The sequence below is a fragment of the Bactrocera oleae genome, chromosome 5 (genome assembly GCF_042242935.1).
Source record: "Bactrocera oleae isolate idBacOlea1 chromosome 5, idBacOlea1, whole genome shotgun sequence".
Lineage (NCBI taxonomy): Eukaryota > Metazoa > Arthropoda > Insecta > Diptera > Tephritidae > Bactrocera > Bactrocera oleae.
In genome coordinates, this window is record NC_091539.1 from 55360071 (window position 1) to 55385189 (window position 25119).

General features: G+C 32.4%; 2 protein-coding genes across 8 annotated transcripts in view; one reads left to right on the forward strand and one right to left on the reverse strand.

The window, feature by feature from the left end:
• Nucleotides 1-5662: 5662 nt before the first annotated feature.
• On the reverse strand, nt 5663-6535 carry LOC106615659 (trypsin delta). Its single transcript, XM_014231975.3, has one exon. The coding sequence runs from the start codon at nt 6506-6508 to the stop codon at nt 5729-5731; it is 780 nt and encodes a 259-aa protein (XP_014087450.1). The 5' UTR covers nt 6509-6535; the 3' UTR covers nt 5663-5728.
• Nucleotides 6536-13801: 7266 nt separating this feature from the next.
• LOC106615696 (carboxypeptidase D) overlaps nt 13802-25119 on the forward strand; it is a 43675-nt gene continuing 32357 nt past the window's right edge. For 3 of the 7 annotated variants that reach the window (XM_036376292.2, XM_014232019.3, XM_036376293.2), the window contains exons 1-2: nt 13803-14182; nt 17083-17182. The gene's annotated coding sequence lies outside the window, so the exon portion shown is untranslated. Of the gene's footprint in view, nt 14183-17082; nt 17183-25119 lie in introns of all 7 variants that reach the window. The other 4 variants (XM_036376287.2, XM_036376290.2, XM_036376289.2 and 1 more) reach the window with 3 other exon arrangements.

A 25119-nucleotide genomic window follows, 5' to 3' on the forward strand; every position in this document is an offset into this window, starting at 1 on the left:
ATCCACAGTTCGATTTTTGATCAGATTAACAAACTGGTAGGTCATTGCAGGAAATTTTCAAATTTAATATAATTCAGTTATGAGAAAAAGCTTTTTAAACGAATAGTTCTCTGGGTATCAGCTAATCGCCCATTTATACACAGCTTGGTTATAAAATCAACTTTTTCCAGTTAAAACATAATCAAATTTTAGTTGTCTGCTAATATGTAAATTACGTTGAACTACTCTCTCAAAGACGTGTTGTCAAAGGTTATGTTAAGACCTAAGAATAATAGAAATCAAGATTGCATCAAGCTCTTCCCGTTAGTTCGTCGATGAGTTCGTTTGAGAGAAAAATACGTTGGGAGGAGGATGGAAAGAGAAGGGTTTGTTTACAATCAGTGGGAAAGTTTGACAATTTGTCTCGTTTAGGACATAGGTTGTCGCATAGAATGATGTTATATTTCTATAGATACTATAGCTATTGAAAATACCATATAGGTATACATGTACTTATATATTCTTCATCCTTTTCTAGTAAAGTGAAAAGATTTTCACGACAAGATATGAGGCTACCTTTAGAGTGGAGGTGTTTCGAAATAGTAGGTATTTTAATAAAAAGGGCATTGTTTCTACTTTTGAATACTATGCATCGTTAATCCTCATCAGCAACGTTGGCACATTTTAGATGAATCTTTAATATAAGTACTTCCAAGTTTTTATTAAAATGAAGTTTTCAGTTCATAATTGCATAGTTTCTGCTCTCTTTCATTCATAACTTCACAGCCGTCGATAAAGAGGAACTCAACCTGAGTTTTAAATTTTTTACTGCGCTTTGTGGAGAAATTAGAAAAGTATTTCTTATTAAAAAGAAATTATAAATGTGAGTCTGCTTTATCGTAGCCACACGCCCCTTAATACCAGAATTGATAAGATCATCGAACTTGCAAACTTAAACACATACTTACACACATATTAATAGTACTTATGAAAAGATAAACAAGAGAACTGATTTGCTGTTGTTGATTCAACTTTTTGTTTACACTGAAAAGGTCCAATGCCTGCCTGCATATTTGTACATAAATACATATTTACACATACGTACATATGTAAGTAAACAAAAAGCAAACCGCCGATGGCTTTCTTTGCTGCTTTTACTTTAATATTTTACAATAACAAAAGCATATATGTGTTTTTCCTAATAAAATGTTCAACACCTTCTTGTTTAATTGAAAAACAAATCAAGACGTTTATATAATTGCATCTGTTGTTATATACAAATATACAGATGGACATAGATGAGTGTATTTACATTATATACATATACATACATATAGTCACATATGCACATATGCCGAAAGCTTTGCCGATACTTCTTGTTTTTTCAAGCTATTTTGAAAGCAATTTATGCATTTCGCTTCCATTTCCGGTGCAACCATGATTCTTGCTGCATCCACCAGTTTCTGTATTCGTATAAAAATTAATTGGTAAATAGTGAAAGCGTGTATGCATCCATATGTTACAGAATATACATAAAAACATTCTTTCGGGCGTGTATAAGCATTTTTGCATATGAAGTTTTAGATTTTGAAGAACTTTAGTTAAATGTTGTCATTGGGTTCATGCATACTTTTGCCTCTGCACTAGAAGGGCCACACTGTAACGGCTTAAGATTATTGTGGTAAAATTAAACATTTCACTTATTGAGTTTATAACCTCCAATTAAAGCTTCGCGTAGACTTTAGAGAACTTTTTTCAAACCACAATATTTATCGTCTGTTGTACTCTGGCTGGTACGTAGTTTCTTCAATTAAATATGATTGTGGGAAGAATTTTCTCGGTAAGTCGATATAAGTTTTCTAGCACTACGAATGTTTAAGCGGTTCACCTAGTGTGATAGCCTAAAAAAGCGAATTTTGGAAATTACAAAAAAAAAAAAACACTATATTATAATTAGTTTTATACAAAATTTAAGAATGGTAAGGTTAGGTTACGAGATCGGTTAAATAGGGATCTCACTTAGACTGCTTTAAAAAGACGATCCGTTTTGAGCCAATCACAAATTTGCAGAGTTGGCTATGTCCTCCGGTTCGCAGAACTGTTTCAACCTCAGTCTTGCAAAAGCTGGAAAATGGAACAAAAAGTGTCTGGATGTTTCCATCTCCCCTTCCTCCATACAACTTTGACAACTTGCGTCCGACAAGATTTTTAGCCTTACCACAGTAATCACTATTAGACAGTACGAAGACCCGCAATTGCAAAAATATAATATTACAAAAAAAAAATCCAATATTTCTCGCGTTGCACGCGATCTCCAACGGTGCTAAAAAAAGTTCGTCGACTGCTGCAGTGACTCCCCGCTTTTCCGTTGTTGAAACCTAGAAAACTACTCTCACTAGAATATATTGTCGGTACAATGACCAATTAGCAAAAGTTTAGTCAAAATTAAAGTTGTTTTTGAATTGCCAACATTCGATTTTTGGTCGGATAAAACAACTGGTAGGTCATTGTATGGAAAACTATATAAGTAATAAAGCATGCAGAAAAAATTGGATAGTGATCGGATTTTTTGTCGGGTTCGAAAACATTGCATTTAATTGATTGCCTACATTGATTATTGAGGGCTACATCGCCCCGCTGGAGAATCTAGATCCTCTAGATAGAAATATCAAGAATAATATAATTACTGAAACTAAACAGTATACTGAATACAGGATCATTCGGCAAGTACTTCATCTGATGTTATCGCTCTCACCGTTTCTGCATAATATGTTACCAAAGTCATGTACATATGTGATGACCAGAAAAAGAAATGGATCGAGATAACAGTTACTCTAAAGCTATAAACTAAGTTGACGGACATGGGAAGTTGCTTCTAGACTCTAGACGAAGCACCCAACTTGTGAAAAGTCTATAAAATTATGACAAAATTTCCGAATTTGGTCTCAGCGATTTATTCTATACTCAGAATAACAATGTAATGGTCTATGGAAAACAATAAACCGATAATTGTCGAGAACGAAGTTGAAACATTGTTATAAACAGTATATAGATTGCCCTGGTGGTAATTATGTGAACTAAAAAAACCGATTTTCAATCGAAAATAATAGTTAAAGCTGAAGCTTTTCTTTATGTTATTTACGCCAATAAACACATGTTGAGGTCATTCACAATTATCAATGATTTTACCGGAAATAGTCCTTCACTTCACGACTTATCACAGCTTTCGTAATATTTTCTGGAATAGAGAGTTGTAGATGAGGACTTATGTTCAAATTTGGTTACATTTATCTTTTATCACGTGTACCAGCATCAGTACCACCAACACACATATGTATGTATGACCTTGACACCTTACGAGATTCCAAATCTGTCTCTTAGAAATAAACTCCTTATTTAAATGAAATAAAATTATATTAAAGAAGTTCTTAATCAAATAGTTCTTTATTATTATTTTTTGGGAGGAGTATTTCTCCAGACTCGATTTATCAACAACTACAATATTCTCTCTCGCAAAATGTTCTCTTTCGGGATATTTCGTAGAATACTTGTATAATTACGGTTAACTACAGAGTTTGCACTATTTGCATATGTGTATGGTATATGTATGTATTTGTATTATATACATTCTCATGGTACTGTTGACCTATATAGACTTGTTGCTTTTAATGTCCGAAAAATGTTGCAGTTTTCGTCAAGGCGAAGTGCGCAATTGCAAGTTTATTTTGTTGTATCACTTTATATACATTATTATATATTTATTTACATAGATGGTTTATATGGGTATCCATAAATATAGTATAGTTAAGCCACAGAATCATTCCCTGAAATGTGTGTAAATATTTGAACGAGTATGTGCCAGCGTTAAGATTGGCTTATAGAAATTTTTCAATTAATTTACAGATAATTTAAAAAAAATTATATTACATATGTATATCAATGCAAACAACAAATAACCATATAATAAAAGGTTTTCCAAAATTAATGCAAAGTTGAAATTCGCCCCCATTTATGTAGTAAAGTGTTGACAACCCTAAAAACAAACAAGTAAGGAAGCTCTAAGTTTGGGTGTAACCGAACATTTTATACTCTCGCAACTTGCAAGGATCAAAGCCCAGGAAATTACTTCAGGTGTTGGCAAAATTTTATATTAAAGGAACTATTGATCCGATCCAATTCATTTTTGACACAAAAACATACTTTTATCGAGAGTTTCATTTATTTATTTTATTATATGAATTTTAATTATATATCTTACACATTGACCGATATTTTTGATAAAAAGTCAACTATAGATACTGGGGTCCATATATTCTGTACCTAGGGGCTTGAACAGTTTTGGTTCGATTTAGACAATTTTTGGTCACAAGGTGGCATACTTTAAACGCATTATTTACGCAAAGTTTTACCCCGATACGATCATTATTGCTTGATTTGCATACTGGAAAGTGAAAAAACCAGATGGAATTTAAAATGGTGTTATATTGGAAATAGGCGTGGTTGTAATCCGAATTCGCCCATTTTCGCACAGATCCAAAGATATGGCCACTGTCTAATTTTGAACGCAGTTTCAATAAGGTCGTGTGATACCATCCTAGAAATAAAATTGAATATCTCTGAAGTGTTTAGTGCTTGATTTATCTCGCTTTTAGTAGTTTTCAATAGTACCGTTATATGGGGAGTGGGCGGAATTGTCACGATTTCACCGATCTTCACACTGTCGATAGAAATGCTAAAAACATTTGTTCTCAGTATTTTGTTATTATAGCTTTAGCGGTTTAGGAGATATGCACAATAATCTACAATATTAGAGGGCCTACTTTTTAAAAAAATTTTAAAATGCAGATGCCCCTCTCTAATGTGATCCTGTGTACCAAATAACAGTATTGAATCTTATTGTGGAGCTTAGTTATCCTGATCATTTATATATACATAACCCTATACCTAACTCGATTAGTTTTAGGTGATACAAACAACCGTTAGGAGAACAAAACTATTATACTCTGTAGCAACTTATTGCGAGAGTATAATTAAAATCGAAAGTCTAAAAACTGTGTTTTCTATTTAATTCCAAGCTAGCGATATTTTTGGGACACCCTTTACACTAAATTGCTTGATTGATAAAAAATATTTGGTTGAATATTAATTATTTAAAGCTCTCTTCTCTTTTGTAAAATTATTAGAAAACGCATGATTTAAAAAAATAGATATCTCCTATACGTAAATAAAGACTGTTTAATACGTATGGCAACCCTATATTTGTTTTAACTCTGTTCATAACTAAAAATAAATCTGTTTTAAAAAGAATGATGTCATAGAAACGAACAAGTAAGATGAGGTGTTTTGTAAAAGAGACATTTCAATTATTGGTGGCAGCCCTACCAAACTTTACGAGTGCTTTAGTTGCATATATGTGATAACCCTATTTATGGCTAATTGAAGAGAGCTGCTGTCATATTTCACCAACTGCTAAGGTTATTGAGAGAATTCTCCCTTCGATACCTTTACTATGGACTATTTTCCTATTAACCTTACCCTCTAAGTTCAATGAAATATTAGTGAAAATAATCAGTTTGTTCGTATTTATAGCTATATGTCACATCCAAAGAACACAAATTCACCTGATGAAGTATTTTTTCTACCTACTATTGGATCATTAATCTCTATGACTAATACATGTAAATTTTTTTTGAAAACCTTCAATCCACATTTTTATTAACTATTTTCCAACAAGAATATTTGCATTGTATTACTTCATATTTTTTATTATCCATCCTCTTGTTGCAACCACATCAGTGAAAACATCGGGAAATCCGAGCCCACAATCATTTATGACATATGAATTCACTCCTATAAGTTCACCGTTATGAACCGCCGGACCACCAGAATCACCACTACAAACGCCATGACCAAGCGGTCTCCTCATACACCTCATTGCGCTTCCTAATCTATCCAATCGCCTCAGACATTGTGCATGACTTATCGAATATTCGGTGTCGTATTGAAGCACATATGAAGCCTTAGTACTGCTCACGTGACCCCAGCCACTCACGATAACTTGTGCACCGTCGGGTATATTCTTTTTAGCTAATGGTATGGAATTGATGACATCGTTAAACTCTAATGCACTATTCAGTTTTAATATAGCTATGTCATTATTATTTCCACCATATGCTGGATGTATTGTCACCAAAGATACCCGCTTTTCAACACCACCGGTAATGTAATATATTGTACCAGCATACACGCTTATAAGCTCAGGCATTTCGACAACGTGTTCGACACAATGCGCTGCAGTCAAAATGTGATCTCGCGATATTATTGATCCCCCACAGGCGTATATAATATACTCGATCCTGTCATCTTCGATATTCAACAATACCTGATAAGGGAACTGTCCTTGCGCTGCCGAACGACCGCTATATATGCGAGGTTGTGGATGACTTTTATGTATCCTACCGAGCGTGAAGTTGACTGAAATTGCGGCCACTAAAGTAAAAATTGTGAGAACCGATTTCAAATTTATCATATTCTCTGAACAAATAGCAGACGAATGGCATTACGGCTTCAGTACATTTACATAAATATGCCTACGACCCAGTAAAATACTTTCGACTTGTATAATAGAAAATGTAATTTTATTACAACAGAGAGGTAATTATAATAATAAGTTATACTTTGTTGAAATTGAAATAAGTAAATCAAGATTACGGCACATTTTTACGGTTACTAGCGCTCAAGTGGAAACGGCGTTCGTAGACAGCATTTCTTTTAACAGATCTCAACCGAGTTTTATGCCAAGATAATGCTAGTCAATAATATAAAAGCTTTAAGCCAAAAAGTGTGATTTAACCAAGAATTCTCCGAAGATTGTCTATTTACCAATAGATTACTACTTGTATATGGTAAATGTTACTCTAAACGTAGATTTTTTATCTTACCACATTTTCGGAGCGATTTAAATACTTTCTCGGAATCGTCGTTTCTTAGAACTACCGGATACGTGTCAGTGAGCTTTGTAAGCTCTCAGCCGATCTCCTCTTCATCATTGCGGATGCTGAGCCCGGCACCCACATAAGTATACGGTTATATACCATTTGCACTGAGACAGACAAACTCTGACAGTGGTACTGGTTCACTTCTTGAAGCTACCTCTCTCCCACACAAGCGCAAGAGCAATAAGCTTAAGTTCTTAGTATTATAGTAGGCATGATAATTATATGCAATTGGGAGAGGACGAAGAATAAACTATTACCTCGACAGTCGGGTCTACGTAACCGGAACAGACCCCAATTTTTGTCCGGACTGTCAACTCGGCATTCCTCCAAATTAACAATAGCGATGGGTAAACATAATAAAAAATAGTATTAATATTTTAAACTTAGACACAAACCTTGCTTCTTCGAAACTTGAATGTAAAGAGCAAAAGTTTAAAGCATAAAATTATAAAGCTCCTAGATTTATTTAAGTTAGAAACCGAACTTTGCTTATTTTATAAGAGTTTTACGCTAAACGCTCTCCAGTTTTTCTCTCTCTTTCTATGTCTCTCTCTCCTCTCTCTCTCTCTCTGCAGCACTTTTATATTGCTCTCATACATACTTTGCAAAAAAGTTGAATTTATCCACCCTCTGTGCAATTGGCTGTTCGAATACCGACTTCGTCGTCACCACTAGCCTTGGTGGCTTTGTTGATGGCTGCATTTATTTTTGTTTTTGCTGTCTCACCTTCAAAGCACGTTAGAAGATTCTACAGACTTAATGTCCCTGATCTTGAATTTTATGAGGAAATTGTTGGATGTCGTTGGGGACTTAATGGAAATTCTGTAGTTATTAACGAAAGAGATACTCTTTGGAGACAAGGATATGTTAAATTTTTAAATTTAGCTTAAGGTATTTTTAATTCATATGAGAACAAACTCATTCCTACTCTCGAACATGGATAAACTAGAGGTTTCGCAAATATCTCATTGCCTTTGAGTTTCTGCATTTATTTTACCTTTAAGTTCGTTTATTTAATTTGGCATATATTTCTATATTCTGAGTTGCTCCCCTCATTTTTTGGCTTACTGCCCATAACATTGAACTCACATCACGTTTCAATTTCAAGGTAGTATATTCATTCGCGCACCTCGCCATCCATTAAGTTTAGCAGAAAGAGTAAGGATGCTACATTTTGTTGTCTATTTCCTCATTTGCCATGAACTATATGAAAATTGGTGTACTCTAATGTAGTGCTGTGGTGAATACATAAATCCGTTGTGACGTCAAAGACTTTTTCCCAGCAAACCTCAAAATTATGTAAACCGATCTTTGCAAAACTTACCTCTAATTTAGGTGATGTGTGTACAAACTTTTTATTGTTGCATCGAAATCAAGTGTGCAATAAAAACAGGATATTAATGCCATACACGAAATGTAAAACTTTTTATTACAAGAATTGCATTTTTTGACCCAGTACATCATAATCACTTGAAATTTATGTAGAACCTGTAAAATTCACTTATAGGGCTTAGCTCCCATGACATATTGACTTGGAACTCCTTGGCTCGCTATATTTCAGCTTTGCTTTCCTGCAACAACAATAAATTCTATACGAAGCCAGTAGAAGAGAAATTACCTCATACTTGTACTAACTCATGGAAATGGTGTCCCCTTTTGCTATTCGGTCCCTTTTAGATTATATCAGTAACTAAAGTATATGTTTATGGTTTGCGGGGTTATATGAAAACACGTATGTATAAGTAGAAATGTATAACATGGTTTCAGTGTTTTCTTTTTTGTATTCACTATTTTGTCAACGATTCAGCAATTTGGCTTTTATGAGTGCGCCTAAAAATAGGCAATATATTTTTAGCAATTTTCCTATATTTATATCCATTAGTGGAAAGCGCATTTTTTGTTGTTTTGCTTTACAAGAAATGTTTTCACTTCCGATGTATGCTATTGGATTCTTTGTTGTAATTTTAATAGTGGTTCAAACTTATTGTTCTAAAATATGGTGCCAAATATATATTTTTTTCAATTGAATTATTTATTTTTTTATAAAAGTATACAAAAGAGGTTTTAATTTTTACAAACTTCATTATCTTCATGCAATCTTTGATTACATTTCCACTGATTTAATTTGACGCAGAATTGTTGATCACGATATTGACGTGTGTTCGTTGAGATGATCTGCTTTACTTTAAAAATTCACTCTTCTAATCCCACATCTCTAAAGATAAATAAAAACTATAAGTTTGGGTTTCAAAGTGACCCAATCTTTTTGTTGCGCTAAAGAAGAAGAACATTTGTTTTTATATCTTCTAAGGGTGTTGTTGCAGTTTGTAATTCCCTCGGCCGAGTTTCAAATTTCAAGGCGCCTTCGTCCCACCCATTCGATGGATAATCAGTATTCGGGTATTTACTTTAATTTTTTTTCAATTATCAAGAATTCATTGTTGTCTAAAGAACTTTCCAAACGAAAATTTAATGACTCTTGAGACTTTTACATTAATCTTTTAACTACTATTTATGCTTTTTACTTTTAAATATCTGACCTTGTGTTTATCATTTTTATAACATCTAAAATCATGCAGCTGTAGTGACAGTTCTTAACCGGATATAAAACGAAATATGTTCCAGTTCTAATTTCATGACACTCTTTGCTCACTGACCTTTCATTTTTCTGCAGGTATTGGTGTTAAAAGAAACGAGTTTATCATTTTCTCTTACGGTTCAATGTTGGAACGATTTATAGTCGAAGTGAACGTTTCAGAAATAAGTCGCAGAGGCTGGAAGTTCTACTTTTATTTCACCGCTTAACTTTCCGATACGACAGATTGGCGGTGTTAGTAGCCACTTATGTATACAAAGAAGACATAAAAACTATCTGAGATTGTTAGTCCGTTGAGCTACTTACGTCTTGAAGAACTAGGGTAGTTTATGACTGAAAATAGTTCGAAATGTACAATTAAAAACAACCATACTCGGATATTTTTGTCCGTGTCAAAATTAAAACTTATCAAATTCATCATAGTGAGAGACTCGATAAAAAATTTATGATAAGAGTCAAATATGTATTAGAATAATCGGCGATATAATCCTTAACAAATTAAAAATATTTCGGCGATCTAAAATTATTCAGCAGTGCGGTTGGAACATGCTGGAGTCAAACTGCTCTGCAATTCGACCTTGAGTTGCCACAGTAATAGCTAATTTCTTCCAATTTTGAAAGCCCAGTGGCAAGCTGTATTAGGTAATTTGTTAGAAAGAGGGTGTGTCTCCGTTCATTTTATGAACTTGCACACATCAAATATATTAATGTTTGTTCAACTAATTCCATACTTCCCATGAAAAGCATTGAACTTAAAAAAAGTTGAAGTATACAAAAATAACAAACAAGTATTATTGGTATTTAGTTAATTACTCTTTATTAGACGCAGTCTTGCCACCACTCCAAAATACTCTCTGTGAACAGTTAATTTGTAATTTTCCCGCTCTGGTGAGCTCACTGGCCGACCCAGTTCGACTGCTTTCCCTTATTGTGCTGAAGGCTTGCCTTATAACTGTCATCTTCCTGAATTTCCGAAACAATAAACACCCAATACATCTCTAGTATATACCATATATAATATATTTATAGTAATTTATATATATAAATATAGTATAGGCAACAATGTTGCATTGCGATAAATCGTCATGTCATTGTACTGTCGTCGACTTGACATTGAAAAGCGATGACAGCAACTTGGCACATACTTCGCAAGCATGTGAAGCATAACGGACCTGTTGTACAAGTTAGACGACGCGCCTTCATTACTTTGATGTTATGATTTGCTTCGTTATTTTTTCCCCCAAAAACAACTACTAACTCATCCAAATGTCTATATTAGTAAAAGTCTTAAAAAATATTTCATATTTGTAAATCGCAAACTGGAAGTCATTGGAGTCAGTGAAACATATGAAATAGTTAGTTAATCGATCTACATTCGATTGCAAATGCTTTACTAAAATTGTAAAGTATGTAGATGGAGTAATCATGTCGATCAGGAAATTATTAAGAGGGATATGAACTTTCAACCTTGTAGGTTACTAAAGCCGCAGAAATAAACTCAGTAGACTCTCTGTTCAGGGGTATTTTGTAGTCGCCTTCGTTAAATGGCTTGAATACAACGCTACCATTACTTAGCTAGCGACTCTTGGCAGGAGGTTCCAATAGTACTTCGCACATAAGAAAATAATTCGTCAACTTTGTAGGTATTTTATATTGCTACGACCAAAAACTCAAACAGGAGGTATAATATTATTCGTGAATTGTGATACGAAGTTCAATGACGCTGTCGGTTAAAACTATCCTATGAACTTGGAAAATGCTACCCGGGGAAGAATGAGATAATGAGTTTCGCAGAGAATACGCTCACCCAGCTCAGTAGCTCAGAATGAGTGCTTATTGAAATTAAAGAGATCTCTCCATGTCCCCATTATGTCTCTTTCAGTCTATTCTAAAGGTAACCTTACCTGAAAACATGTATTATGATATTGTTCAATGTGGGTAGTATGTGGTTATGGTTAGGAGTGAGAGCCTACTCTTTCATATAAACTTGAACTTGTCATATAACATACCACAAATGTTTCGCATTTAAAATCGGAAGTAATTACTATGTGACATTAATGGCAAGTTGTAATTTCATTGACTAGGCATAACTAACGGTCTAAAACAGGAAACTCTCGATGGCATTGCAATTACAGGACAATAAACTTGAGATTTGCTTTTGTAGAAATGCAAAAACAAAAGAAATACCAGAAAAAAGTACGCAGTGACACAAAGAAAAACCAATACCGTTTCAACCACATAAATTATAAAAACAAAAAAAGAAACAACTCATGTGGACAACGATTATCGAATCCATTAATTTTATAAAATTGAGTGATTTAAAACTTTTTTTCCTGATCCTGCATCAAAATGGACACTAATGTGGGAAAATTCAACATAGTCAATACTAACTAACAGTCAGCAATACGCACAACAAACAAAACCTGTTATGAAAATACTCTGTTAATTATAGATGTTATCAAATCTATGTTAAAGCTAACAGTGACAGCTTAATTATAGTGTTGATGCTGCTTTTGCCATCTTATCTCTGTGCGAATACATTTTCTAGAAGTGTACAGTGTTGCGATTTGCTTATTGAGGGAATAAAAATTTATAATTTTTGATGGAGTTTTAAATTCATAAAATAGTTTTCTAATATAAACATTACAAGAGCGGGTACATTTTGGAAAAAATATTTTCTGAAAAGTGTTGCCCCTTGTTAATGTTTTTAATTCAGTAAAGGTATCAAACTAAAAAGGTTTCGAAATGTTTATGATTCAAAAAATATTTTGTAAGGGTTCCATTATTGAAATTTTCTCAGCGCAATACTTAAATGGTTTAAAACCACAAATTTACAAATTTGTTAACGGTAAAAAAATTTTAATTTCTTAAATAGACAAAAAAATATGGGTCTTAATTGAAAATGTAATATGGTGAGTGATTTATAATAATTCAACAAAGTTATTAAGATACTTTACAATTAAAAATATATTGTAGAAAAGTTGCCATCTATTTTTATTTGATAGAAAATATTATTTGATAGAGAAAATGAATGATCAAATTAATGAACAAATAAACATCAAATTAAAAATATTTAAGAAAAGTGCTGCAAATTGAATACAGATAGTAATATCAGTATTGAATCAAAAGTATTTGAACAATATTGAATACATACTGAAGTATTTTTGAAAGTATTATTATTATTAAGAGACCCAACTTTCCATTTTCCTTTTAAATGACCAAGGAACAAATTTTATTTTTAGCTTGACAATTTTATTTCAATTTCCTGTCAGAATAATTTTCAAGTGAATTTTTCCAATGTTTAAGTGGCAGTGGCAGGCTACATAAGTAAACTATCCTTCTTGACAGTTTATATCCTATTTTTAGTAGAAAATCCGCCTAAAAATTACTCACACTAATATTTATTTCTAAAATACATATACAAATATTATTCCTAACGAATATTTGTGTGCCCAATAACCATTCTAAACGTAATTCTGCACACGATTTTTACTGACCTTGCTTTAGATATTGTTGTTGTTGTAACTACAGAATTTTGTCGAGTTGACAGTCGTTGGCCGGAAAAATCCGCGTCCGTTCCGGTTACGTAGACCCGACAGTTATGGGAACGGTAGATGTGGTTTTCGCGGCCCACTTCGGTTGGATGTACCAAGTTAAAATTGCATCAAAAATGTTTACTTTGGTACAATAAATACTTGCACATAGTTACATGTACATATAAGACAATTATTTTCAGTCCTTGAATAATCTTTTATAATATTTTAACCACCATAAATATTTTAGATTTTTATTTGTACTTTGGAAGGAATTACTCTTTGGTGAGGCAGTTTAAAATCTTCTCTAAAATATATTTCTATAAAATTTTTTTGGAAAAATGTTTTATGCGTCTACCTTTTTGAGAAAGTTAAATTTTGACAAAAAAAAATTTTTTTCTGACTTTAATCCCACTGTACGTACCGCTGTTACCTCTGTGGTTATGTGGTGACAAGCAACACCAGTAGTCACAACCAGCGGCATCCATTGAAACAGCAGACAATTGTGAACAACATAATTTCCCCCAAAAGCAGCAAGCGCCAACATTCACCATACACACACACACACACACAAATAAGCATATGGCGTTTATTGTCTAGAGCTGCGGCTGGCTCCAACGCACCCAATACACCACCATCGCTCGAGTTCGAGTCAAGTTCAGTGCTGTGCGCAGTCAAAGCGTAGTGAAAACCGCTTTCAGCTTTCAGTTGAGCTGCAACGTTACAACCAAACGGTCGGTTCGGTTTTAAGACACGGCGCTTTCTCAACGGGGAACATAAAGTTTGTGTGCTGTGCGTGCGCGTGCGTGCGTGTGTTTGTGCTGTACGTTGTGATAATAAAACACCACCAACAACAACACTGAGTGTTTAATACTTCATGCTCCAACGAATGAAAGTCAACGAAAAGAGAAATGCAATAAATTTAAATATTTAAATAAATTTAAGAAGGAAATTCTGATTGAATTGTGTGACTGTGAATTGCAACAACAAAATTAATTTGACTTTAAATTGCTGCGGCGCGCATATGTGTTAGTGTGTATATACGTTGATTGAAGTACGCGAATTAGTTGCAAAAGGTATTTATTATTTTGAGACATAAATTGCAAAAAGTGTTAATGAGGAGAGTTATTATATGCATGTATATGTGTGTTTGTACATAGAAAATGTGAAAGAGTCAGGTCGGAAGTGTTAAACCCTAGTAGAGTTCAAAGTTTTTTGCTCGGCAAATGAATTTTTAATGCATAGGCATAGAAATATACATACATAAATTAAATAGTTATATATATTATTTACAATAGTTTAACGCCAGTCTTACGAGGCAATCAGCTGCCAAAATAAAAGTCACAAGTCACAAATGATCAAAACTCAGCACAAGTAAAACTAAGAGACAAGTAGTTTATGTAGACATTTATATGTATATTTTTATATACATTTGTATGTATTTACATCTGAAGTCAAAGAGTTATAAAATCGCTTAACGACGCCTAGCCCCACTAAAAGTGGAGCCCTGAAACTTTGACAATAGAAATGAACTAAAATGTGTGTTTCCTTCTTCTTTCCTTCTTTTTTGTTTACTTATGTAGGTATTTATATAAATATATGTACAAATTCACCACTTTGTGTCTTCTTCAATTGTACCGTAGATACTCATACTATAAGTTTGTGCGGTCAGTGAAATTTTGTAGGTCAGCGTTTGACTTAAAAAGGTTTTGAGCACAAAAATACGCACAAAGATAATTAAACAATTTCATGTCAGATATATTTTACAAATATTCTTATATATATTTAACTGTGAACTACTAAATGAATATTTAATATTTTAGTAAAATAATATTTAAAATTTTTTTCAAAGAAAAATTCAGAAATTCATTAAGTTTTTTGAGTCAAATTAATTTAAAAAAAAAAATAAAAAATAAAATTATATATTAACATCAAATAAGAGGAAAAGTTTCAACAATTTGTAATCATTTATAAAACTCAAAAATGTAAATAAAATAGTTAGAAAGCTATATAAAACCTCTAACAGTAAACCTTCATGAATTTTCCATAACATAAAAAATTTTTTTTTTAAGAAAATGTATTTTTTAAAGCAATTTTTAAACTATATAAACGGATTTTATTTTTGATAAAACAATGTTTGCTAATTATAAAAAATATTTTTTACTTGTTTAACATACTAATCTTAAATATCATATTTAAATAACTTTAATTTATTTCATTGTCAGATAAAGCTACAAAAATAATTTCGTACTTTTTAAAAATAATAAACATTGAACTAGAACTACAGACTAGACTAATCTATAACGAAGACTCTCTAAAAATTAAAAAAAAAATTCAAATTCAGAAAAATCGATCCAGTAGAACCAGAGAAATCGTGGGTATCGTTTTGAAAAAGACAATTTCGAGAAAAACGCGTTTAAAGTTTTAGTTGCGGCCGAACCAGTTTGGATTTCGGGTCAGCAAAGTACTTGCACCTATGTATATCTCGTACAATAATTTGAATTTTGAATAATGCTCTTGTAGAAATATTCTTGAATTGTTAAACTTTGAAAATATAAAAAATCAATAAGACATACAACTAAAATTCTAACAAAATAATTCAAAATATATATACATATACATATATATACAAATATATAATTCAAAATATATAAAAAAAAATTTGACAATTTCATTAATTTTCTCTAATTAAATTTTTTTATTATTTTTTTTTTAAATTATGTTAAATTTTATGTTTACAAAATATTTGAGGCTACCACTTATGCATAAAATTGTTCTAAAATTATTGAAGAACATATGTCTGGTTGATTTATAACTCTTTTTGAAGAAAAATGTCTTTTTACTACTTCACGTTTCTTTATTATAATTATACTTTATAGCCATTTTATTTCAATAATTATACCCTGAATAGTTTCTCAAAAAAGTTGTAACACCCAGAAAGAAACGTCGGAAGCCCTCTAAAGTGAATGTTTTTTTTCGTTTTCCTTTCTCTTCGTACTCTAAAAAATTGGTTGATAGACACCTCTAATAAAAGTTTCTTCCAGCTCTTAATCGTAACGGGAAGGTCCTCCGCCTTACAGGTTTATATTTTTTTCTTATTGATCAGATTAAAAAATTCACATCTCGCTTCAAACTAGTTTTTTATGAATTTTATAACTCTATGTAAAAAAAGTATATTAAATTATAATAACAAATTGCAAAACTCATAGTTTTGTAGGAAATTTATGCTGCACCGATTGGTTGTGTATAATTTTGCGATTAAATTAAGCGTTTACGAGATACCCATGGTCAAACATCCATGAAAAAAATAATAATAGTAATAATAAAATTTTAAAGTAAAAAAGAGACCATTTTTGTATGCTTTATAAGAAATGCTATATATTATAGCTGCAGTGCAGAAGAAATTACACGCTTTCTTAATTTTCTATTGTTTTATTGTACTATGCTACGACTTTATGGCAAAGTATAGCAATTTTTCTGTTTAGAATAAAGTAAGGCATATACCATAGAACTCATTAAATCACAAATACCAAACATTTTATGAAATTATTTTAAATGTGCATCAATGCAAAGTTAATATACATTTTAGAACAAATTTTCTGCATAAAAATTCTAATTCGATAAAAAAAAGTAATAAAATTAATTTAAAGTAAAACTTTGTGTTCATAATACCCCATTTGACCAATGGAGGGTTAATACAAAAATTTAAATACAATAACTATTAAATCACTAGCAATTATAATGAGATCAAAATTAACATCAATACAAGTATTGCCTATGCGAATAATACCCCACGCATCCAGCCAGGGTTAATAGATTATGTTTCATTTTATAAGTTCATCTCTATAACCTTACGCTATTATTATTTATAACGAATTAAATTTTATTGATAAGCAAAAAAAAAACATTCCTTTGAATACAATATATTTCTATATTTTTTATTTTTTTTTCTTTTTATTTTTCTATGAAATCATAGAAATTTTGCGAAATTTAATTGAAAATATTACGAAGCATTAACAACAACGACTAGATTGTCTATTAAATTTACAGCTGCTCAAAAATCTCTCAACAACAGGGTGAGTTCAAATAAATAAATATTTATTACGTACATATATTAAAATAGTAACCAACTGGCTTCTGAAAGTGTTCAAACATTTACATATACTATGTACATAAGAGTGCATATGCGTGTAGCTAGAAGATTTAAGTGCAAAGTGTAATTAAGTACAGATGCACAAATGCAGCATTCACGGCCAATGTCAAAGGCAAGGATATGCAGGAGCTGAAACGTTCGCTGGTTGGCTTCCTACCAGTTGGCTGACAGTTGCAGGCAGTCAAGGTGAAGGTTAAAGGCGCTCATTCATATATATTTGCGCGTGTTTGGCTAGTCCTATGCACATATAGATATGTTTGAGCAGAGAAGAGAGTGTGAGGTTGCTTCTGTGTTGTTGTTATAATTATAGCCGCAAAACTTTACGACCGCGTAAAACATGGAATAAAACAAGCTTTTAGTACAAACAACAACTAAAGATTTATATTCACTTATTTTTGCCTGCAACTACCTTAAAGAAACTAAAATTGTGTACTTAAAAAGTGTGTGTTAAGAATACAATTATTATTCATTGTTTACATGCAAAAATAACTTGCAAATTGATTACGTTGTTATGCGCATGAGCCATAAAAAATATGTTTCGCTCTCAGTCTTGCTTATCGTAACTCTCTTGTACTCTTATAATCATGGAAGTAGTATGGCTTTGCAGATTTTCCATACCATATACAAATAGTACTATGTATATACAAAATAGTCCTTTATACTTAAATTTGCCAGATGCTTGGCCGAGCTTCTCCAGCCATTCGGGGACTACAAGTTTCAGAACGATTTTGAATGGCTGATGGTTGTTATAGTTGATTTTTTTATGTCAGAAATTCAGTCAAAGTGGTATTGAATACAATTTTTTTTGATACTGGTTCAATAGTTGGAAACTAGGCCAAGTCATAACCACGACTTATACATGTACAAAAACAAACTACACTATTAAAAAAATTTAAGCGGCAAAATTTTAGACGTAATCGACAGATGAGAACCGGAAATTGAGATCCTCATTGTATCAGTTTAAAACTTCGTTATTTTATAATGATTTTGCAATTTTAAGTGAAATTTATTATTAAATAATATATATTAAGCTTCGGAAAATAACGACCTGATGTGCTTGTAATTTTCGGAAGAAGATACTTACTGATATTCCACTATTTTACGGTTCGTTATCACTTGAGAACTTACAGCTTTGGTCACCTAATGTCCTATAATTTTATCACCATTCGCTGTTAATAAGTGTACCATGTGATAGATTTTTAACTTGACAATCTGACTTGAAGATGTTTCGTTCGTTTGGTAGATGGGCGTAATCGGACCACAGCCACGCCCACAAAACGGCGTTAAACTAAAACCTATAATTGCCATAACTAAGCACTTAATTAAGCACCACTATTGATAATGTAAAAATAAATGAAACCGAATGATAACCCCGCCCACTCCCCATATAACGGTACTGTTAAAAACTACTAAAAGCGCGATAAATCAATAAATAAATACGTCAGATAAATTAAATTTCATATCTGGGATGGTACGAGAGGGCTTTATAGGAGTCGGGGTCAAAATTAGACGATGGGCGTGGTAGCGCTTACATTTAGGTTAAAGCCTATATCTCATATATCATAATATGCTCAAGCGATTTCAACCAAATTCGGTTGGTAGCATTATTCTGACACACTAATGCCGCAGTGTAAAAGTGGACGATATTGTATAACACAATTTTAAAATCTGATTTGCACGAATACGGACTTTAAAGTGTATCAGCTTGAGACCAAAAAGTATATTAATCAAACCAAAACTTTTCAAGCCCCGTATATATGGACCTCAGTTCCTATTGTAAAATGTTTATCGAAAATATTTGTCAATCTGTGGGATATATAATATTATAGAAACTCAGAGAGAGTCTTTATCAGATCAGAACCTGAATCAGATCAATAATCCCTTAGTCACCATATACCTAATAGAAAATTATTCGAACGTTCGTTTAACTTTATACCGCAAATATTGGTCGATATGCGAATTATAAAAATTTATTATATTATATTATTATAACAATGTAAAACTTGCCCTAGCCTCCATATATCTAATATCAGGATTTTAAAACATCCGGTTGACTTTATCCCGCATATATTGGTGAGGGTATATGAGATGCTTTAATGAAGCTCAGAGATAATCTTTTTCTGTGTTAATGGCAAACATGGATAACAGCGGTTCATTACTATCGCTATCTCTCATATACAAAATATAGGATTATCCAACTTCTGATTGACTTTATACCGTATATATCTGTCAATATGTAAGATATCTTAACAAAATTAATTGTATATTATGTATACGAAAATTTTGAATTTACCATACAGTCTGATTAAAGCCCATTCAAACATCTAAGTAAATCAGTGGACAAATTTATACTCCGGTTGCTACAGTTGGAGACCACTCTTGGTTAATTTTCGATCGTATCTCAAATATAAATATCATAAGAACTTTCGGACATCACTAAAGAAAGATCGATATTATTATTGTCCCAGTTAAATTCAATCAATAAATCGCTGAAGTCTCGAAAGTTTCTGTATTTAACTGTTATAAATAAATAAGAACAGTACGATCATAATTTGTACGTTGATTTTGGAGCTGCAAAGAGAGGATTATCGTCCTGTTATCCAGATTTTTAAGGCTTCCATTATTTATAGCGCATTTATATACACTCCGAACACAGTATATATTTAGTCCCATAAAATATCTGGTATTTTCGGCAAAATACCTATATAAAAGATGGAATTTCTTCAATTCCATTAATTGGATTTCCAGGTAGAGCACCATATCGAACACTTGATCACTTAGTAAGCTCAAAAGGTCAACCTTATCTTACAACTATAAATACTTGTATATCTGCTTTATCTCATTCCAACATCACATTCACACTACGTGTACTTGTTGTCAGTATCTATAAATTACATTTCCAGTAATCAAAATTTTTTATCGCATTTCATTGTTGACATATTAAAACGCATACCGTTACAGCTGGCACGTTGTAATTTTTGAAAAATTTTACACATTTTCACTTGTGTATAAGCTTCAAGATCACGGCAGCCTCCAATCAATCATACTCGAGTTGCGTTGCGCTTGCGCATAGCACGCCTTCGCCGGCAAGATTTTGTGTGTGTGTGTACCATAAGTGTGTGCTGTCGCATATTTCTTTTTATTTCCATGGAAAGTAATTTCGCGAAAGAAAAACTAGGTAAGCGAGTAGCATGCGGCAAACTGGCTTTTTCCAAGCGATAAGTGTTTATCAGTGGCAACCGTTCGTCAGACTTGAATGGTAGCCGTCGGGATATGAACGCATACGAGGACTGCTTGAAATTCCACCAAATAATTTAGATATTTTATTTTTCCTTAGGAGGGAATTTCTTGGAAAAAGTTGGCCTCAGTTGTGTGCCCTTCATTCGATTGTAACAAACTTGATTGAGCTACTTCTTTTGAATTGAGAGCAGAATAATTTCATTATAGCAGACTAGAACGGAAAAGATCAAAATCAAGTTCTTATATGGACAAATTTTTTAATCGACACATCTTCACAAAATTTGGCGTGGATTATTATCCATAGCAAGGGTACAATCTCCGAAAAATTTGTTCAGACCGAAGCACTATAGCATATAGCTGCCATACAAACTGACCGATCAAAAACAAATTCTTGTATGCGATCTTTTTTATTTGTAATATTATAGCTTCGGTGCAAACGAAGTAAACATTTTTCATGTTTTGCTTAAATTTGACAGCTGTCAAGCTAACAGCTGATATTTGACAGTTGTATTGTTGCTTCAAAAGATTACTCTGTCCGTCGTGGGAAATACATGCACACTCTGCCTTAACGAATTACCCTCGTATATACATCTGTATAAACATTTGTATTTTCATTGTCTCACATCTTCTATGACAAGCTAGCTGTCACTTCGGTTAGTCAGTCTGCTGTCACAAATAACACTTAACTTCAGTCTTCTTTACTCAAATGTCACTCAACCACTTTGCTAGCTGCTCTTATTACTGTCGTATCATTTCCTTTTGATTCAGAGCAGAATTTAACCCAGTGACCCACAGCTCATGTTTACACGCAAACTGCAAAGCAAACAAACATACATACATATTTACAACTTGTTTTCTGGTTTTAACTTCGGTTATCTTTAAGATCTTTACGCTAAGAAGTTAATGGACTCATTTGTCAACTGTCTTGGTGTTGTTGCGAAATTGCAAACACGTACTAACGGCATTGCTAACGGTGTTTATAAAAGTAAATAAAAGCGCACAAAAAAAACAACAAAAAATAAGCTGTTGTTGAGTTCTATTCGATTTGACGTATACTTGGCGTATTTAAGCCCGACTTACAAGATTACAGTAGGAACTTTGAATTTCGTTTTCTTTTTGATTTTACGCTGCTCTAACTAACTCTAAATCTTTTTCATGGAGACCCATGCTACAGTAGAATTTACTCTCAGCTGAAACAAAGCGTAAACGTAATTTATTGCTTGTTCATTGTCAGAAATTAGGTGTGGCCTCAGACCAGCTGAAATTTATAGCCCCGAGAATAAGACAGACATTGAGACAGGCAGTTGTTGCCAAATCACTAGCGAAATTTACATATGTACATATGTTTTTCAGATTGATTTAAAGCGCGCTGTAATTAAGTGCTGTTCTAATGAAACAAAACAATACAAATTGCTAAATTAGTGTAAATATTTATGTTTCTATTGTTTTTGCAATATGTGAATCAAATATTCAATGTTCCTGAATGTGTTATTGAATGGAAAAATTGCAGCTAAAAGCATGCAATGCTGCACAGCAAACATACAAATATTTAGCTTTAAATTTGGGTTCGAGATTTCGGGACTGAAATTTCATTATTTCCAGATACCATGAGTGTATTATTAGGTACAACATAAAATTTTTATAATTCGTGATCCCACCGGTGCATTATTAAATTTAAAACAGCAGTTAAGCAAACGTACACAAAAATAATTCTGAATGAGAAAAGATATTTTTTGTATTTTGTTTCGGGATTTCAGGATTGAAACTTCATAAACTCGGAACGCCGAAAAATTTGTTTGTTTATTTTTATGATTATAAATTTATATGATATCTGAGTAAATAAAATATATGTTAAGCTTTCTTTTTCCAAGACCCTCTCAAATTAAATTATAATAAAGTACCTATAGTAGCAATACTATCTCAATGGAAGCATTCTAGGTTTTCGGCCTATGTCATGCCCTCCAATGTGGCCAATTTTTATTTACATTGCTTCATTCTATCGTGCTTCGTACAAATCTTCACCCGAACATTTATTATATTGCGAAAATAAGTTAAACTGGATTAATCATAAGTGGGTTATATATAGCATTACATTCCGAGCATTTCATTGCACGAGCTTTTCTGCAAAACTAGGTTTGTAAGTCTGAACAGATTTTTTTGATGTTTAAATCCTGATGTTGTAGGTTTAATTGTATTACAGTATACAATATGATGAGTAATTGATATTAAATAGTCGTTGCTGAATATCTTCTTATAATTTTCTGACACATCTTTTTTTTCTGACATATTCTGTTATGTCCTAGAGAGAGAGTTGGCAACTCTTCCTCTTCATTACAGCCATAAATCCTGTATCTGGATACATAATTTCGCATACCATTTAAAAAAACTCCCTGCAGGTTATCAATCTCTCGAAAACTCCTTAAGTTATATGTGATATGTATTGATGATTTATGATGAATATCATGTAAACGCTTTACTTAATCGAAAAATTATAAAAGACCATTTGCAGAGCAATAAATTTCCTACAAAACTATGAGTTTTTTTATTGATAATGATTTTTTTATTGAGTTATAGAATTCATAAGAAAAAAAATGTATCTTAAACTAATAAAACTTTAACTGTTAATATCATTAATGTTAGGTTTATGAAAATGGGATCTTTTTGTAGAGCAATCAATTTTCTATAAAATCTATGAGATATTATATTTTTTCAATTAGATGAAAGCCAAATTTGAATTTTTCTATCTGATAACAATCAACAAATGGAAAACTGTAAGGTGGAGGACCTTTGTGTAACAATTAAGATCTCATACTTTTAGAGACTTTCTTAGTGGTGTCTTAGAACCTATTTTGCTCATTGAATTTCGGTCGAGTATAACAAAGCACAGATAATTGAGCATATTCAGTAAAGTTAAAGTAAAGTACAAGGGAGCTCCCACTCGCTAACACTCACCTTTTTGAAACAAATAACCATATTGAGTTTTCTTTCCTCAAGCCATATGTTATATTGAGGAGTGGAAATTTTGAATTGATTCATTTTAACTACTAAGCAAACTTTCCGACATATTTATGAATTGAAAAACTTTCAAGCTCTCTTCTAAACACTTTCTCTTTAAATGATAAACACTTAATTTGTTTACGTCGTTATTATACGATTATACCATATACATACTTAATCTATTAAATCAGCATATGTAGGCCATGGGCGCATTGTTTTTTGCTCCACTTTGGAGAAATTGCTTTAACATTTTTTTAATTTACCCATTTTACTGTAAATATATATAAAAACGCTCTCACCAAAAGTAGCGTATCAAATTACCAGATCGAGAGACAGCAGAAAAAGACTACAAATTTTGTGCGTTCCAAAATGTATATAGGTATAAATAAACCGTTAAGTCTTAATTGCGCCCACGCTCTATTTACTTCGGGGCCAAACAAGTGACAATGTTGAAGATTTACATACAGGGTATGTAAATATGTTCTACGTATGTATTTATATATGTATAAATATAGTTTGATGACTATATTTAAGTGCAATAACATTAGGGTGTACCATTTTGTATATATATTTTGCATATATGAAAAGTTTTAATTTTGCCACTTCAATGGTATTAATGTTGCTGCGTTGATTTCAATAATTAAGGCTCATAAGGTCTGATATGTATATTATAAAATTTATTTTTTTAAAGGTATAGAACTTTTATTTCAAATACAACATAGAGGAATTATTAAAATGTCCAACACTTTGACTCTTTTGGTTTACTTATTTTATGACAGTTGGTGTTTGAACAGCAATGTCGGGTATATGAGCACAGCTACGAAGGCCATTAAGGTGATGCAATTTAGCACCACAACTTTCCGCGTGACCGGCTTTATCTGGCGAATAGTGTTGGTTTTCAACTGGTCAGTTGTAGCTGGCTTATCAACAATATCAATATGGAGCTAACGTACCATCATAAGAATTACGAGTCAAGCCAGATGACGTAAATGACAGATCCAATATAATTGCCGAAAGTTTTTCCCAAAATCGTGGTGATTTCGACCATTTAGCACGTAGACACTTATTATTGACGGGGCAACTAAGAAGTCGAGTATAATTTCTCTCCCATTTAATGGGGAGCTCAGTGACAGTACCGTATGTACCATCTTCAATTTAAAATGCTAATTGAAGCTAAAAGATCCTTCACAGGGCTATTTTTTATGGCATAAATGGGTATACAAATATTTTTATCTTGATTTTGATCTAAATGACCTAAACAATTTTTTTACGGAGATTGTAGCGCTGCCTTGGATAATAATCAATGCCAAATTTCGCGATGATATGTTTTTCAAATAAAAAAGTTTTCCATACATAACTTGATTTGCATCGCTCAGTTTCTATGGCATGGACAGACGTACATGGCTAAATCAAATTAAAAACTTCGTGGCAACTTAACATACTCTGTTCAGGGAATAAAAAGTTTCCAACATGCAACAACTCAAGGGAGTTCATTTTCTGGATGTAAGAGAGCAAGTAGAGTCTTTTCAGCATAACTTGTGATCCAAACACAGCAAGTTTGCCTCCTTACATGTTCGAGAAGTGGAAAATATAACTTACCGGAAACTATACTTTACTACCTGA

Bases quoted from the DNA above. Each gene is read 5' to 3' on its own strand.
- LOC106615659 (XM_014231975.3), bottom strand. From the start codon at position 6,508: ATGATAAATTTGAAATCGGTTCTCACAATTTTTACTTTAGTGGCCGCA.